General features: G+C 56.6%; 1 protein-coding gene across 1 annotated transcript in view; it reads right to left on the bottom strand.

Annotated features, from left to right (window-relative positions):
* COL27A1 (collagen type XXVII alpha 1 chain) overlaps positions 1-18,030 on the bottom strand; it is a 135,258-nt gene that overhangs the window by 21,449 nt on the left and 95,779 nt on the right. The window contains exons 29-41 of the mRNA XM_021691749.2: positions 17,179-17,232; positions 16,618-16,662; positions 16,492-16,536; positions 16,167-16,220; positions 15,097-15,150; positions 14,160-14,213; positions 12,785-12,838; positions 11,104-11,157; positions 7,051-7,158; positions 2,863-2,916; positions 2,674-2,781; positions 1,619-1,672; positions 673-726 (exon numbers count right to left, since the gene is read on the bottom strand). Of these exons, the coding sequence (XP_021547424.1) occupies positions 673-726; positions 1,619-1,672; positions 2,674-2,781; positions 2,863-2,916; positions 7,051-7,158; positions 11,104-11,157; positions 12,785-12,838; positions 14,160-14,213; positions 15,097-15,150; positions 16,167-16,220; positions 16,492-16,536; positions 16,618-16,662; positions 17,179-17,232 (792 nt within the window). The remainder of the gene's footprint in view (positions 1-672; positions 727-1,618; positions 1,673-2,673; positions 2,782-2,862; positions 2,917-7,050; positions 7,159-11,103; positions 11,158-12,784; positions 12,839-14,159; positions 14,214-15,096; positions 15,151-16,166; positions 16,221-16,491; positions 16,537-16,617; positions 16,663-17,178; positions 17,233-18,030) is intronic.

The following is an 18,030-nucleotide window of genomic DNA, read 5'->3' as shown; positions in this document are numbered from 1 at the left end:
AGGAGGCATTCCGGAGGCGGAGCCATCAGGGGAGGAGGGAGGCCAGAACAGGGAGACTCGAGCTGCTAAGGTAGGACTCAAAGGCCTGGGCCCAGAGCCAGTTTGGTGCTGGCTCGGAAGGTTACCCGGGGCCACTGCCTTGGCCCCCTGGCCCCACATCCCCACCTGCACCGTGCGGCAGGGCACAACCATCAGCAAGCTTTCTTCTAGCAATTTCTCTCTTCCACCGAAGCTGGAGCCAAGTGGTGGGGTATGGGCGCGTTCTCCCTCTGCCTTAGTGGCTCCTTCCTGGCTGGGAAAGGCTGGTCTCACTCTGTCCTAAGCCCTGCGCTGGCTCTCACTGCGGGATCTCATTTCTGAGCAAGGCTCAATGCCCACATTCACACAGATGATGGAATTGAAGTTCTGGTCAGGACATGATTGGCGTCCATCTCCCCTGCTCAACTGGAAACCCCGGGCGGGCAGGAACTGTGGTTTTGTTCCGGTGCTGGGCTCCGACCTGACACACAGGCCATCTGTGTTGAATGTAGGTCTAACGGCTCTGGCTCTGCGGTGTGAGCAGCGGTGAGCCGACTGTGAACTTCCGCATTACCCCAGCCACAGTGCCCCAGGGGCTGGCTCCTACCCGCCCACACGGGAGGGAGCGCCTGCTTCCCAGGACTGAGCACCCACCTTTTCACCCTTTGGTCCAGGAGGTCCGAGGGGGCCCATGATGCCTTTGTGTCCCTGCAGAAACAAGATGGCAAGAGGTGAGAGCATGGGGGAGTGACGGCTTGAGAGGCACAGTGATGAAGGCCAGGAACTCCTAGGTGGAGACCCTGAGCTGTGAGTCTGGGCCCTGGCTCTGCCCCAGCTCACTGTGTGACTCTGAGCCGGCCCATGCCTCTCAGGGGCCTGGCCTCCCAGTCAGTCCCTGACACACCTCTCAGGGGTGGGCCCGCTTGGATGGTAGGGGGCGTGGCTCACCCCAGCCTGGAGCAGACCTGGGGCCAGATCTCGGAGAGCCAGCTGTGTCCCTGGGGCAGGGGCAGGGGCAAAATGCTGGCCTCAGCCGACTTCCCCAGGCTATGGCGGGAAGCATATAGGCTCGTTCCTCCCTTGGGCTCCCAGTGCCCCCTCTCCGGTTCCCATGTCCTCTGCCCTGTCCCTCTTCTGTCCTTCTTTCCCTGCTGTGCCTCCTTCAGACACTGAATCCTACCTTCAAACTTAACAAGCTGTCATTAGCCTCCCTAAGCCTCAGTTTCCCTTTCTGAGCGGGCCCAGAGCCTCTCTGAGGACTAGTCACCCAACTCTATCACATAGGTTTGGCTCAGCCGCCTCTAAGAGGGGTGCCAGCTTGGATGCAAAAGCGGGGTGAGGCTCTTCCCTTCCACAGACAGCCGGCATGACGCCGGGACAGGATGCATGTGTGGCTCCCACCGCGGGAAGGAAGGACTCAGCGAGGGCACGTGGAGGGGGAGGGTGTTTCTGTCTGCCCACCCCTGCTCTGGGGGCCCAGGGGCTCCCTGGGCCCGGGGAGACCAGAGATCTTCAGTGGCCCAAGGGCCACCCTCCGCGGGGAGGTGGTGGGGACAGAGGCCGAGGCCCGCCTGGGCGGGGGGGGGGCAGATTTTCTTACATGGTAACCAGCCAGTCCGGGCTCTCCTTGGGCCCCCATCCGTCCAGGAGCACCCTAGGACAGGAGCAGACGCGCATTGGTACAGGTGGTTCTCACAGCAGTGACCTGGGCACTGGTTCCAGCCCAGTCCAGCCCCGCCGACAGGCATGTCTGTGGCCCAGAACCCAGGCTGCAGAGCTCCTCCCTGAGCTACCCTCCTCCCTCCAGCCCTTCTTTCTCCCAGCTCCAGGGGTTCACGAGACCCAGTGGCTAAACCATCTTCACTTTTGTGAGCCAATTTTAAACAGAAGCAGCTATAGGAAGTTAAATTATATGAGCTTACAGTTCAATCAATTTTATTAAAAACGAAGATGACAAATATTCAAAACTCCTCCCTTCCAGTAATTTTGCTCCATTTTACTATTGCCTAGGCTCCAGCTTATTTCTGTCTGTTGAGTGCATGTGGTGGAACTAGCAGATGACAGACACTCCCGTGCATCTCCCTCCCAAGTTTGCGCTTGCGGACACCACGTGGGTGGCTTGGGATCAGCCACAGCGGGGGCATTCACACCAGGGACGCTGGGAGCTCAGAGATGCCTCGCCGGCCTGCCTCCCCTCTGCTTCCTTCCTCTGCAGCCAGCAGACCCCCGGGGCCCTCCTTCCAGGCAGGCCAGCAAGAGGCTGGGACGGCCTCAGAGTCACCCAGGGATCTGCAGCCTGATCCTCATGAATCTATTTCCAGTGGGAAAACTTGTTCTGTAAAAACCCTCCAAAGGAGCTGGTCCCCTCTCCCCACCCTAGAATGCTTATTTGTCTGGGTCTGTAAAGTCCTTCAGAAGACCCACAGTGCCCTTCAAACAGAAACACATACTTGGCGCTGTGGGTACTTTTCCAGGGAGAGAGGCGGCAGCTTCTACAGGATCCCCAAGGGATCCATGATGCAAGAGAAGCAGCTAGGACAAGGGACAGCCAAGGTTTGGCTGAGAGGTGGACAGGGCAATACCTCTCTTTCTCCCCTTGCCCCCACCCCCAGCTCTTTGCCTGCCCACCCACCCCACCCCACCCTGAGTTCTCACCGTTGGTCCCAGGCTGCCCCGGGACCCTTTAGGGCCTGGGGTGCCAGGGGGTCCAGGGTCTCCAGGGACGCCCATCTCACCCGGCTGTCCTTGGTAGCCCTTGGCACCCTGCAGCGGGAGGAGAGACAGGCTGTCACGGGGCCCCAGCAGGAGGCGGAGAGAGAGGTGGGGGAGGGGAGGGGGCCCCACCTTGGCTCCGGTCCGGCCCTTCTCGCCTTGCTTCCCCGGTTTTCCTTCAGGACCCTGAGAGGAGAAAGAGGGAAGGAAGAGGGTGAGAAATGAGAGCAACCTGAGGCAGAGCGTCAGCACGGGAGCTCTGAGGGCGGACTGCCTGGGTCCCAAACCCACCCTGTGCTCAGTGCTCCCCGGGACCTTGTGAGCTGGGAACTTCCTGACAGAAGGTGTTGTCTGCAAAGTGGGGACAGGGGTCCTGTTTGCCTCATGGGGCTGAGAAGTCAACCCGGGGATGGCCTCTCGTGCTCACCAGGCACCTGGCCCACAGTAAGTGCTGGACGCACCACACTTTCATGAAGACTGCTAGGCTCCTGGGCTGTCCCAGTGGGAGCCGCTCTCTGCACCTGCCATGTGCCACACGCTGTTCCAGCCCCCCAGCCACCCTGAGCCTGAAGCCCCATCAGGGCTTGCTCCCTGGGCTTCCCAAAGGTGAAACGACTTGGCCCAGAACGCTGATTCAACTGCGGATCTGTCTGATTCCATGCCTGGGGCTCCCGGTGCCCGCTGATGACATGAGGCAGGCAGAGGAGGTCCTCCCTCATCTCTGAGATGCCTTGGGGCACTTCTGACCAGCCCGAGGCTGTGTCCCACTGACAGGGGCTCCCTCCCTTGGGGATGGGGGTTGGAGGGGCTCCTCCCAGTGGGGCATTGTGCCGGGAAGGTCAGCTGCCCTCCCCCACTCTCCCACTGGGGTACCCAGGCCACTCCCTCCCACAGGCTGTTCTGTCCCCTCCCTTGCAGGGCATCCCTTTGCTCTCCTTTGCCCTGTTCTTGTCAGGGCCACTCAGTGGGGTGAGTGAGTGCGTATAAGTGTGCGTGTGTGAGCATAAGACAGATAAGGGAGAAAAGAAAAGGAGAGAAGAGAATCCCAACTCTGAGCCACACTGGGGTGGGATGTAGGGGGTAAGGCAGGCAGTGTTTCTGGTCTGGAAAAGACATCCTGATGGTCCCCAGAGGACAGTCCCCTCAAGACCCAAACCTCAAAGGGAGCTGGGAAGAACATCTACATTCTTGGCAAGCACTAAAGAGCTAGTTCAATTCAATCCCTTTGGCTGCATTAACAGAGGTACATGCTGTAGGATGAAGGAGGTGATAGCCCCACCTTGGAACAGGAGGAGGCACTGTGATGGAGGAAAGGCAGGAAGATGGGATTTTAGAGGAGCCAGAAAACACATAGGCGAACCCAGAGGCACCTGCTGCCCATCTGCTGATTTCTGCAGCTGCCCCGAGGCAGGGGTAGCTGTGTCCTCTGGGGTGGTCAGTGGACGGAAATTACAGGGAGGCCAGCTTTGATTCAGCACAAGGACAAAACGTGGCAAAAAAGGACTGGAGAAGATGATTCTCTGTCCCTAAGGGCAGTGCCAGTTAGACCATCCTGGGGCCCTCAGGAAGGAGAGAGTCGTGGTCTTGGAAGGACTAAGCACAGACTACCCTGCATTCTGGTGCTTAAGACCTCATGTGACCCTGGAAAAGTCCCTTCCCTCCTGTGTGCCTCGGTTTCCCTGCCTCTCATATATAGGTCTTAAACTAGCTTTGTCTTGTCTGTGGCCCCTTGCCACATAGGGCTACTGAGCACTTGAAAGGTGGTGACTGGGATGGAGGAACCAAATTCTTAATTCAACCTAATTTGAATTAACTTAAAATTAAATTTAAATACAGACAATTAAGTTATCGTTAAAACTTTTATGTGTATTTGGAACAACTTAGGGATATGAATCTACATTTTCAGCTATATATTTTATGAAATCTAAACACAGATCAAGTATTTCCAATGAAAATTTAGCATACGGATTGAGATGTGCTGTAAGAGTAAATTACACATCAGATTTCATAGATTTAGTACAAAAAAAAAAAAGAATGCAAAATACCTGATTAGTGATTTTTATATTGATTACATGTTGGAAATGTTCATATTTTGGCTATATTGAGCTAAATAAAATATATGGTTAGAATTTATTTCATCCACCTCTTTTTACATTTTGAAAATTCGAGTACTAAAAAATTTTAAATTACACAGGTAGCTTGTCTTCTGTCTCTATCGACAGTACTGAACTAGACCATGCCTGGGTGTTTGGCTCCTCCAGTAATAAAGGAGTCAACCAACATGGCTTCAACCACGGGCCAGGAACTATGTCTATGTTCTGTGTCATGCCTCCCCCAATTCTGGCCACAGGGCTGGGAGGAAGGGGTTATTTATTCAATTTGAGAGCCAAAGACATAGGCATGGTGAGACAAAGACACTACCTGCAGGTCACCTCGCTGGGTTCGAATGAGATGTGGGTCCTCAGTGTCTGGGGCACCCCCTGTCCCAGGCTGGTCGTATCTGGGCAACTGTACAATCCTGATACAGGGGCTGGTGGAATTTGTCAGTAGGCTGAGGGGATTGCTAGGGCTGATCCCTTGTCAGAAGGAGAAATGAGTCAGCGCTGAAGCATTCAGCACAGAGCCAGGATGCCGGGAGTCTCCCCCAGGACAGGGTGGCCGGCCACTTGTGCTGACAGGCCCTCTCCATCTGGGAGCGTCCCTCATGGTGTGGGAAATCCTGAGTAAGGGCTGGAGCATCCAGTGGGGTGAGGCTGTGGGGCCAGAATGAAGACTTTTGCTGGGCCCCCATCCATGGAGATATATTTCTGGAAAGGCTCTGATGGCTCATAAAATTCTATTTTTAAATACTCCACTGTTTCCCAGCCAGAGTGGGAGATACTTGTCCTGTAGCCCTGATGCCAAAGAGACTCAAATACAAGCCTCTCACCCCTTCTGTCACCCGACACACACTCAGTCTGGCCCCAGTGAACTTCTTTCCAGTTCCAGTATATGAAAATTGGCAGAGATGGCAAAATAGAGACATTAACTCTGCTACCACCACCACCACCACCACCACTGCCCCCATCACCATCACTGCCACCATCATTCTCACCACCATCCTCACCACTATCTCCATTACCACCATCATCAACATCTGTACCACCACCTCTTCCACCACCACCATCACCTCCACCCTTACCATCACCACCCTCACTAATACCATCACCTCCACCATCACCATCATCATCTCTACCACCATCACCTCCACCATCACCATCATCACCATCATAACCATCTCCACCACCATCTCCACCACAATCACCAGCATCACCATCATCATCACCATCACAAATACCATCACCTCCACCATCACCATCACCACCATCATCATCACCATCACCATTTCCACCACCATCACCATCATCACCACCATCACAATCTCCACCACCATCACCACCATCACTAATACCATCACCTCCACCATCACCATCATCACTATCACCACTGTCATCACCACCATCTCCACCATCATCACCATTACAACCACCATCATCACCATCTCTACCATCATCAATATCATCATCATCATCATCTCTACCTCCACCCAACCATCAACATTACTACCACCATCACCACTACCACCAGCTTCCAGTCATTTCCTCCTCCAGATTCATAAAGACAATATTTATTTTCTGGGACGTTGTAGAAAGCACTTTCTTTCCAAAGTTTCATTGACTCTTTAAAGATAAGAAAACCAAGGCTCACAGAGAGGCAGCAGTGATCTGCCTAAGGTCACACAGACCGTGGGTTCTCAAGCCAGAACTCAGCCTTTGGACTCCAGGCCCAGGGCTATTTCTGCTGCACGTTGCCACCCATTCCATGGCCATGATACTCAAGAGCTCACTAAGAAAGAGCCCCTGGAATGTTGGAAGGCATTCCTTCCAAATCCTTCATCGTACCAAGAGCGTGACCCAGAGAAGGTAGCGTCAAGTTCCTAGCGGAGAATCGCGGCCAGCGCCTCTCCTGCTAAACCCCCTGCTAAATTCAGTGTGGCTGAATGTGGGATGAGGCCAGCAGGCCCAGGCTTGTGGAGGCCATAGCAGCCAGACTGAGGAGTATGATGCTAGTCTGAGGGCAACTGGGAGCCATGAGAGGGTTAGGCAGGGGAGGGACATGGGCAGACTGTTCTCTGGGAAACTCCCAGGTGGAGGAAGGACCACAGTGGAAGACCTTCAGGTAGCTGCCATCAAAAGACCTCCTGTCCAACTGCCCGAGCAGGCGTGGGTGGTACACATACCCAAACGCCCACAGTGCTGGCATGCAGCCGTGCACACTCACCCGGATGCCAGTGATGCCAGGGGGGCCGGGGACCCCATCCTCGCCCATCAGTCCCTCTTGGCCTTTGTCGCCACGTTCACCATCAGGCCCAGGGTCACCCCTGTCCCCCTAGGTTGGAAGGGCATGAGGAGGGGAGAGAGAGAGAGAATAAATTAGTCCCTCAGCCCATCAGAGGCGCTAAACCTCAGGGCTCCACTTGGATGTCCACACCAAGCAGCCCCTGGGTTGCCCCGATTGTTCCCTGAGCCACCAAAAGGGTCAGGGTGTCATGGCCTGGCTGGTGCAGGAAATACCCCCGACATGGTACTCAGGCCAGGGAGAAACTTGCTCAGAGGCAACGCAGAACCTTGACTACTCCCACCCCCTGGAGTTCACAGGAAGGGAGCAGCTTTGTGAGACTCAGGCTCTTTCTCCCCAACACTGACACATGGGGAGGACAAAAGTCTTAAGACACTGAAGGAAATTTTAAAAAAGGAAAACAATTCACCCAATCCTGCCTCTCAGAACCAACTCCATTTTTCTGAGTTGCATTTTCAACCCTTGCTTACATGAAAACAGCTTACAATAATAATAATAAGGCAGAGATCACAGTTTCTGTTGCCCTGTACCAGGCTCCGAGCAGTGGGACAGCCAATCCAAAGCAAAGAAGCTAGTTAGCAGTACATGAAGCTTTAAAGACATAATCCAACTGTACTGCTTGGTTCCATCTTGCGGTCAGTCTCTATTGCCAACACCATCTCCATTGCTGTCTGCTCTGCATGGCTCTCATTCTTGCCTGCGGCAGAGCACTTCCTCTGTCCAGTGGACAGCAGTTAACACTGACACAGCACCTGCCACATCCAGGCCACATCCTGGCAGGCTGGGCTGAGCCAGGTTGTGGGCAGAACAGGGGTGAGGGGGGCGGCATGACCAGTGGCCACAGAGGAACAGGGTGGCGCCTGTCAGAAGGTCACCTCCATCGGGGCTGGCAGGCCTGGCAGGGCTGGTGGCCAGTCTGCAAGTGGCTGAGCTGGGACCGTTCAGAGAGACCCGTGGGAAAGGGGATGAAGTCATGGACAGGAGGAAGGGCTGGGCGGGGGAGCAGGCTAGGAGAAGGGGAGCGTGTCTCTGCCAGTTCTGTTTCCCAGCACCACACTTTACAAGGAGTGCTGATAAACTGGTGTGCGTCCAGGAGAAAGATCAGGGTGCAGAGGGCGTGAAGCTGGAGCCTGGGCTCTGGGCAGAGGAGGTGCAGGAGCCTCTTGGGGTGGTTTCTAGCTCAGCTAGGGGGCGGGGGGGAGACTCCCCAGTGAAGAGGGGTCCAGAGATGGCATGGATAAGGGAGGGACACTCCAAGCTGAGGTGTGGGCCAGCGCAGAGCAGATCTGGGCACCAGGAGGGGGTCAGACAGGTTGGTGTGTGAGATCCCTCCCCACTGAGATTCTCGGACTCCGAGCATAGCCTGGCAGGGAGATGGGGTGCTGCCCTGATGACCCTTCTGCCGACCCCGGTCCAGGATCCCCCTTCCTCCTTGTCATCCCTGGCCACCTGCTTTCCTCTCTCCGAGGCAGGCAGCCTGTTCCAGGTGGCTGGGCTGGTTTTCAGAGAGAGGTCCCAGCCTGGCACCTCAAGGGCTCCGGCTCCAGGGACCACCCAGACCCCCCACAGCCTGGGGTAGTGAACTTGTGGATCCCTTACAGAATGGTCTCTGGTGGGTCCTGGAGAATCCTAGAGTCCCCCGGACATCTGCCAATGCTCAGAAGAGCCTTACAAGTTGTCTAGCTCAAACTTCTCGATCTATAGATGGGGAAACTGAGGCCCAGAGAGAGCAGGAGACTTCCCAACCACACATGGAAGTCAGTGGCAGAGCATGCGTGAGACCCTAGGGTTCTGGTGCCTTTGGATTCCAAGGTTCTCTGTGCAGGGGACAATACCTCCCTTACTCCTGGGGTTATGTTGCTTAAATTCGAATCTTGCTGCCACCTCTCAATGGCTGCGTGACCCTCGGCAAGTTTCCTCATTTGTAAAATAAGCAGCAAAGGGTTACTATGGGGATTGGAAGAGCTAATCCATTTAAGTAGCTTAACAGCGTGTCTGGCACATGAGTTCTGGATAAAGGTTAGTCTTCCTAGGAGTAACCACCACCATCACCACCACCATCTGCTGGGTGTCGGCAAACTCAACAGAGATCATCAGCAGAAAAGCACTCTATAGACTATTACATGCTGTGTGTGTCCGAGAGGTGGTTTTCACCATGAAGGTGATTCTTGGACAAACACCATGAAAAAAGCGGACGGTCTCCTGGGATTCACGAGGACCAGAAAAGATGCTGGACATCTGCAGCAACTACTCTGGCCCAAGGTCTAGGGTAGAACTGGCTTTGAAGGGAGTGAAAGAGGAAGAAGCAGCCAGCACCAGGAGCCATGCTGAGAGAGCAGGAAAGACGGCATTGAGACACCCATGCCTCGAAGCCCCCGCTCCTGTCACACCGCAGCACAATTCGGAGGAGAAAAAAGATGGCTGACCAGAAATGAAAGAGGCCCCCACACCGTGACTCAGTTTCCCCATCTGTCCAGTGGGGACAAGATTGAATCTAGCTCACATGGTGGCTGGGAGGATTACACGGGTTCATTCACATAAAGCTCTTAAGGCAGGTGGTGTGAGCGCATGGTGAGTATGCAGCACATTTTAGCCAGAATGTTCTTCAGTGTCACTGCAGTTCAAGCAGGTGTTGGGCAAAGGGTGTGGAGGGTCTGTCAAATGCTCTGGGTCTCCCCAGCCAGGACCAGTTGTACCCTAGGATGCAGCCGAGCTGGAGAGGAGAGGAGGCAGATGGATGGCGACAGGGGGCGCTCACGGCCTTGCAAGAAAAACCCGGGGCAGATGGGGAGCCAGCCAGGAGCCTGTCCCGGAGGCATCCTGGTAGATGGGGAAACCCGGAACCCAGGGCAGCTATGGGGATGGGGCAGTGGCAGGGGCGTGTCTGGGGATTGGGGAATTGAGGGCTGCTTATCTGAGGTCACATGGAAAGTAAATGGGTGACAGAGGGAATTCTGGGATGTGGCCCTTGGGTCCCTGGGCTGAGGAGCTGACTCAGTGTGACAGGTCAGTCCTGGGGAGAGCCCACCTAGTACTGTGCCAGGGCTGGGCCCGGGCTGGCAGCCAGGGACAGGCCTGGGCTAGACGTGAAGCTAGTAAGTTGGAGAGCGACGCCCGCTAGCCCCAGGGTTCAGGGGAGCCCTGGCGCCTATGGAAGGTGCCAGCATCTGTGGCTGACAGAGGACTCTACAGGATGCAACAGGGCAGAGTTAGGCCTACATGCTGTGGTGCCAGTGAGCCCTGGGTTTGAATTTTGGATTCTCCGCTCACAGCCATAGACTCTGGATGAGTGCACCTCCTGCCTCCTCCTGAGCCTCAGTCTCCCCACCCTTAGAATGGGTGCCTAGTGTAGAGAGGCAGCCAAGGCTTGGGTCTTGGCTGTGCCAATTACTAGCTATGTGTCCTTGGGCAAGTTGCTTAACCTCTCTGTGTCTCGGTTTCCTCATTTAAGGATAGAACTTACCCCGTAGCATTAATTGATGTGTTACATAACACAAAGGGCTTAGCATAGTACCTGATATATACATGACTAATGCACCATAAATAGTGGCTTACAGGTCATGGGTGGTGATTATTATTTTCCTGGTCTTTTAGGATGTTTGGAAGATAACAGATATCAAAGCTGCTGGCTCTGAGTCTAGCACAGAGCAGGGGTGTTCAGGTACTACCCTTAACCAAGAGAAGCTGTAGTTTTGAGGAGAAGGGTAGCAGTGAGGAGTGGAAGGTGGGATGGCTCCTAGTCCCATCTGAGCAGGGTAGGAGGCAGTGGTGGGCGGGGGGTGGGCGGTGGGGGGTGGGGCGGGTGCTGGACAGGCTACTTGCAATAGGAGCCAGAGGTCTGCTCTCGGAGCTTTATGGGAACACAGTGCTTCCAGGAGAAAGCTTAGGTCTTGGACAGGAGGGGAGTGGGGGCAGAGGTAGAAGGTAGTTCCAGAACATCCCCCTCCCCAGACCCTACAGCAGCAGGACACTTACCTTCAGCCCATCAGGCCCTGCAGGACCACTGTCACCCTCGAGGCCTGGCTCTCCCTGGAAAGGGTGGTGGGGAAAGATGAGGAGACATTCCCAGGGAAGGGGATCGGGTGGGGGCCACATGAGATCACGAGTTACAAAGTGTCCAAGTTGGTTGGTTGGTTGGAAACACTGCTGCCCAGTGGTTGAGAAAGGCTCTGATATCAGAGACCTCAGTTCCCACACTGGGCTTCCTGTTCACAGGCAGTACGACCACAAGCAAACTACCTCGCCCCCACGGGCAGCTGTTTGCTCATCGGAAAATTGGGCTGATACCACTTCCTTTAAGGGTGCCTGGAAGGCACAGTGTAAGCACCCCACAGATGGCAGCCATTCGATGTATTATTTCTGGAACTGGAGTGAGCTCCCACGAAACTCCTTGTGGAATCCCATTTCTCAGATGAGGAAAGTGAGGCCAGCCTTAAGACTTTTGGGCCAGCAAGCTTGGGAATGATACCAAGACCCCGAATCCCCATCTGACCCTCAGCTAGGTTCTCTGCTTGCAGTCCCAGCTCCAGAGATGCCCCTGGATGTCTCCGTTCTCAAATTGGCCGTCAAATTAGTTTGTGTCTCTCTTGGCTTTCAGAGTTCATGGCTGTTCAGCACCTGAGCCCAAAGGGGCCTCAGAGGTCATCAGAGGCAGGGGTGGCAAAGGCATGACAGGTGTGGAGACCCCACGCTTCTCGTGCCTGTGGCAGATGTCACTAACGTATCCACTAGAAGGTGGCTCCATACGAACAAGGCCTTCTGTTACTCACTGCTCTCTTCCCAGTGCTTTGAGAGAAGGGCCTGGCACAGAGTGGGCCTCAAGTGAGTGCTCGTCGTTCTCTCTCCTACTGTGCCTCAGAATCCTTCTTAATGCGGCACTCTAAGAAAACTACGGATCAGTCTTCGTTGACACACAAGATTTACCATCTCAGGGGTTCGGGCTCCACACACATCCTGCCTTGCCCTGTGGTCTTTCTTGCAACTCTGGGCAGGGAAAGCACGAAGCATTGGAAAAACAGGAATGATAAGAAATGAAGGGCACTTGGGCTGTCCCTGGTGCCCCCAGGAACTGAGGCCCATGCTAACTCCCGCTCCCTCTTAGACCCCACCTTCTGTACCTGGCAGGTGCTACAGGATGCCTGCTCTGTACTCCTCCCCAGTACGCCTGCAGGCCATATTCAGGCAGAGACTGTATAAACTGGGCACGGAGCATAGAGAGGTGGACAGAGAGGCATCCCAAAGCTTCTCAAAGACAAGCTTTGTGGGTTTCTTTTAGAAAAGGGGACGATAACCTTCCATGGAACAGTTTCCAGGGATGATAACAGGCGTTTTTCAAAAGTAAAAGTGCATCCAAATAAGTCAGGAACCACTGTCTTGGCTGCAGGCCTTCTCAGAGCTTTAAAAATGCTACTACTAATGTGGAAGAGGGAACACGGAGCATGCAGTGAGTCTCAAACACTTTGACCACAGGATCCTTTTCTTCCAAGAGTGCCTCTGCATTGTGGAAAGGCTGGCTCACCCAGAGAGACAGGATGAGGCTGCAGGAATTCATAGTCTCTTTCTCCCTGAGGCTCAGGGAGGTTGAGTAAAGCCCTTCCCCCAGACCCAAGTGCCCCTCAGGTGGCTTTCCAGGAAGAATGAATTTGCTTCGACTTACCCGCTGCCCAATGAGGCCCTGCTCCCCAGGGGTGCCCAGAGGCCCAAGGTCACCCTAGGAGAAGCCAAACACAAGTCCATGGGGGTGGGTAGGGCCAGTCCCAGCCCTTGCCTCACCTTCCTGTCCTCACCAGCTCTGATTTGGGCGGAGAGCTGGGGCAGCCCCTCCTTCCCAAGGACCAAAGCAACACTGTAAAATGCCAACCAGAGCCCCTGTTCCAGGCCAGCACTGGCCGTGTCGGGGCCATGCGAATGCCACCACCATCAAGCTCATGTTTACACGGCGCTGCTCTAAGGGCCTCTCGATTTCACACTGAAACCTCACAACAACCCTGCCAGAGAAGGGATCTTCTTTTACAAATGGAGAAACCAAGAGACCACGCACGGGGGTTACGTCACTAGCCCAAGCCCATGAGGCTAAGAAGGGACAGATTCAGGATCCAAACCTGGGTAGTTTGGCTCCAGGGAGGATCAGATGCAGGGATGGCAACTCTGTGGCTGACCACCTTCTTTACTCTCCCTGAGAGCCTTGGAGAGAAACCCAAAGGAGGAAGAGGCCCTAAATGAGCCAGAATAAATGTCATCTGCCCCCCAAAAGATCACCACGTGGGGGTTTCTAAACTAGTCTCCCTCTGTGCTGACGTCCAGGGCGGGGTGGGGGGGAGGTGGTACCGGGAGGAGGAGGAGCGCTGAGCCCCCAGCCCTGCCCTAACCAGGAGGATCCCATTTCTGTTTTATATATGGGGTAGTTTTCTGCATTGTTGGAGCAAAGGTTTCTGGATCTAAGCCAACAACTGAAGTCCCAGGGCCGGTCCAAGTCCCTCTGAATGGCAGGGAGGCTCAGGCACTGCTGGGGAGAGGGTGTCTGCCTCTAGTCCCACAGACCCTGGCGGCTCCCCCAGGCCCTGCCTAGCAAGGTCATCAGGCTGCCAGTGTCGCTTGTCAGCTCCGGGGCCTGCATAGGGAGCTGCATCCTCTTCCACAGCAGAGCGGGGGGGGGGAGGGGGCACGGGGGGGCGCAGGGGGGCTCTCCCCAGAACCCAGGCATCAATGGGCGCCTGTTTCCCCGCAAGTAATGAAGGGCTCGGGGACTGAAATGCAGATGGTATCTCAGGAGGCCGGGAGATGTGGCCGCCCGGGCGTGGGGCAGGTGCCAGGGAAAACATCGCTGGGCAGGGGGCAGGGGTGGGGGGCGGGGGCTCCAGGCCGGCTGGGTCCGCCACTGTGGCCATAGCCAGGACCCGCTCCCCAGCCAGGAACACAGAGAACTCATTATCCCCACACAAGAAAGGCCCGTTTCTCTTCCGTGGGGAGGACGTGGCCGCCAGCTGGGAGCTGGTTTCAACAAGTCAATTTTCTCTTTCATCCTGCCTTACCTTCATCCCGGCTTCCCCAGGAAGACCCGGTTCTCCTACCGCACCGGGCGGTCCCTGCAAGAAAATGCCATTGGTCCCTCCTACAGCAAGGGCTGGCTTCGATTGTAAGGGAGGAGATAACAGGCAGGCCCAGAGAGGGCAAGGAATGTGCCTGAGGTCACACAGCAGGAGAGACACAGAGTTGGGAGCAGGCTACGGCCTTCTTGGAGCTTGGCGCTGGGACCACAGGGAGGGTGGTGGTTGGGCCCACGGTGCCGAGCCTTGGGGCTGCTCAGAGGCTGCTGGAGCCTTCTCCTTCCCCACGAGTGTGGTTTGCCACATTAAGAGCCCCTTGGTCAGCACAGGGAGGAAAACAGCATGATTCACATAACAACAGGGGAGGAAGCCAACCAAGGCTGTATTCAAGGCAGACAGATCCCTGTGCTTTACTCCAAAGCTGAGCCAGGATGACAAGGGTGGGAAGGGGTTCGAGTTATCACCATCAGCATGGCTACAGCCCCTGCACAAACCCTGCAGCTCAGCTTTCTCCTCTGGATAAGGCAGAGGTGTCGGAGGTCCCTCTAGAGTTCCTCGCTGCACGCCCTCAAAAGGGCTGGTTCTGTAGTCAAACCTCGGTGCCAAGGGGAAGTCCCAGCAGGGGTTGTGGTGGGGGCACTGCTGCTTCCCGTGGTCCCGCAAAAGAGGCACCGCCAACCCGCTTGAGGGTCCTGGCACCCCTGCATGCCATGCGCTGCCCCTGGGACTGGGAACCCAGCTCCTCGCCCTATGCCATTAGGGTGGATCTGCCCTCCCACCAGGGGGGTCTACCCTTCAGTTTCTGCAGGACACAGGACACAGCACACAGCCAGGCCTGGGACCCCCGTGTGGAGGAGGACTATGAGGGCCTGATACCTCCCCGGCAACACCACGGGACAAACGAGGGGCCCTCAGCGCTCACCTTGGGTCCCATCTCTCCCGGAGGGCCAAGTGGCCCCTGGGGTCCCTGAGGGCCCTGTAAGACAGGCAGACACACACAGTTTTGAGAAGGCAGCCTGGGCCCTCTCTGGAGCCTGAGGCCCAATAATGCAGTCTGGAGGGGGCAGGTGAGGGAGAGGATCCCCAGAACCTGGAACTCTGCAGCCATGCCCCCCACCTGCCATGCCAAGGACCCGCTGTCTGCAGCTCCCTCCTCACCACCGGTCTCCTGCCACCCCCTCAAGCCATCTGCGCTCTCTCCTGTTCCTCTCCCTCAAACCTGGGGGGGCCCCTCCCCCACTCAGAAACCTTCCAGCTCTTCTAAGAAGCCTCGATCACTCTTCTCCCTCAGTTTGAATGCCCTTCCACCTGGGATCCACCTCTGGAAACCCCCACCCGGCTCCTGGTCAATTCACTGTTCAAAACGGGGTCTCCTTGGGCCTAAAGATGTGGGACTCTAGCGCGGCCCCAGGGGGCAGGAGCCTCCTGTCCTCCCCCTGCCCCATGCAGGGATCCCTCCTCCTATACCCCTGGAGGCTGTCCTCTCCTGTCCCGCTCCAGCGGTACCACTCCACTGCCTCCTCAAGGGGCGCCCTGACCCTTGGGCCGTCCCCCAAACCCATCCTTCCAGGGAACCTCCTGAAGGGTTATCTTGGTCTCAAACCCTTCACTGGCTCCTGTCCGGACCCTGCAATTCCCATCCTCCCTCCCTTGGAGACCTGAATACTCTGTTCCCTCAGCTTATACATTTCCTCGTTTCATCTTTACAACAGGATAGCATGATAAGGACAATTATTCCCATTTACTTGTAAGAAAACTAGGCTGGAGGGCAAGCAAGCTTAGACTCCAACCCAGAGCTCCTGAGCTCCCTGGCCAGTGCCCTCTCTACCCCCCTCCCCCCAGGCCTGTCCCATTAGGGTAGCAGAGCCCTGGCCCTGTCCCTCTCCAACCTCCTTCTTGGCTGACCACGTGCCACACTCCCAGGCGGTGGCCCATCTGAGACCAGCCTGCCAGGAGCAAAGAGACAAAAGAGGGAGGAGAGAGAGCACTTACCGGTTCTCCTGGGAGGCCCTTGGTGCCTGGGGGGCCTGAGGGACCTGGGATGCCCTGTGGAGAACAGAGGTGACCTTAGTCCCTCCATGGCCTCCTTCACCCTGCCCAGAAGACTTCGCAGTGTGTGAGGGTGTCACTCCCACCCTCTGCCATGTGACCGATGGGGAGACCGAGTCTCAGGGGAAAGAGGCAGGCTAGAGGGTCTTCAGTGCACAGAGTGGGCAGCCAGAACCTTTGTGGTTTCCACAGCAGGGTGGGAACCTGGTAACATGGCTCTTATCTCCCGGCAGAGCCCCACGGAATTCCCAGAACTGATGCTACTTACGGGGAAGCCTCGCGTGCCCGAGTGCCCGCGCTCACCAGCCGCACCCTGCAAGCACATGTGGGCTCATTAGAGGTGCGTCTCGCCAAGCAGGGAGCGGGGAGGGGCTGGCAGCCTTGGCTGACATACCTGCTGCCCAGGCTGGCCCGGTCTGCCCTGCGGTCCTGAAGGGCCCTGCAGGAAGCAAAGCATGTGAGGGTGGGAGAGGGTGCTCAGGAGGACCCTTCACGGCATAGGATCCGCACTCCATGGGAGCTGGAAGGACCCAGACCCACCCCTCTCCCCATTGTGCAAGTGGGGAAACTGAGGCCTGGCAAGGGGAGTGGCTGGCCGTAGTCATCATCTGCTCTGGAGAACCAAGGACCCCTCGCTCCTGCTGGGAGTAGAAGCAATCTTGGCTCCCAGGGGCTCTGGAGGGGCTAGGGGCTCCAGGGAAGGGGCCAGAGGGCACCTGAGGTTCCCTCCCACCCTCTCTTACTCTTGCCTCCTCTGGCTCCCTCTTATTCACTGCTCCCTCTCTCTGTGCTCTTTCTCCCCTGCCCACAGGCTCAGGCTCCAGGGTCAGGAGGAGTGGCCCATGAGCTCCCTGCTGCCACCAGGGGCTGGCGCTGAGGAAGGTGTGAGACTTGGTTCCCAGATTCCTGACCCAGAGCGGGAGGCGTGAGGAAGGGCAGGCCCTGGGGTTGGTACCTTCAGGCCCCTGGACCCCTGCTCCCCGGCTGGTCCATCTGGTCCTCGGGGGCCCTGGAATAGGAAAAAGGGACTAGCACAGTGGACAGCAGGGGTCTCCCTTGGGCTGGGAACCAGGAGGGCAGGGCTGCCCAGAGCCCAGGGCCTCTCCCGGCACAAGCCTGGGGCTCTCTTCTCCCACTGCCCGCACACCCCCACCCTGAGGCGGGTCACCCGTGCGCAGCATGCCTGCTGAGACGGCAAGGCACTGAGGGACTCCGCTAGAGGTCCTGTCGTTCTGGAATAGGGCTGGTAGTGCATGAACGACCCTGTTTAAAGAGACCTCGGAGGTCAGGCAGCCAATGCACTTCAGAGTCGGGCAGGCTGAGGGCCAGACACATGTGGCCAGGTCCCCACAGTCAGCCCCTCAGACTCGGCTGCTGCATCCTCTTCCCCGAGCACACGTGGGTCAGAAACGGGTGGGTCAGAAACGGGTGTCTGAACCACAACCCTTGGGGGACACTGACAGCGAAGGACCCGGGAGGGTCTGCATATGGCTACGTGTGCGGAGCAGCCTCCTCCAGCCAGATGTGCAAGTCAGTCTGGCCCTGCTCACAGAGGGAAGAGCTGACGTGTGGAGGGGCAAGAATGGGGCAGGGGTCAGGCGGCCGTTCCGTGGAGCCCTAGACAGCAGTCTTATTCCTTTGAAAGCTGGGAGCCCCACCCCTCCACCCCTTGAGGCAGGCCCTTCCCCCACTGCACAGATGGGAAGACTAAGGCCCAGTCAAAGAAGTGACTTGTCTAAGGTCCCTTAGCACATCAGCAGGTGCATCCCCTCCAGGGTTCTACCCACTGGCCCATGTGACCCCCTTA

The sequence above is a fragment of the Neomonachus schauinslandi genome, chromosome 13 (assembly GCF_002201575.2).
Source record: "Neomonachus schauinslandi chromosome 13, ASM220157v2, whole genome shotgun sequence".
Taxonomy (NCBI): domain Eukaryota; kingdom Metazoa; phylum Chordata; class Mammalia; order Carnivora; family Phocidae; genus Neomonachus; species Neomonachus schauinslandi.
This window is presented reverse-complemented; position numbering and strand designations above follow the sequence as displayed.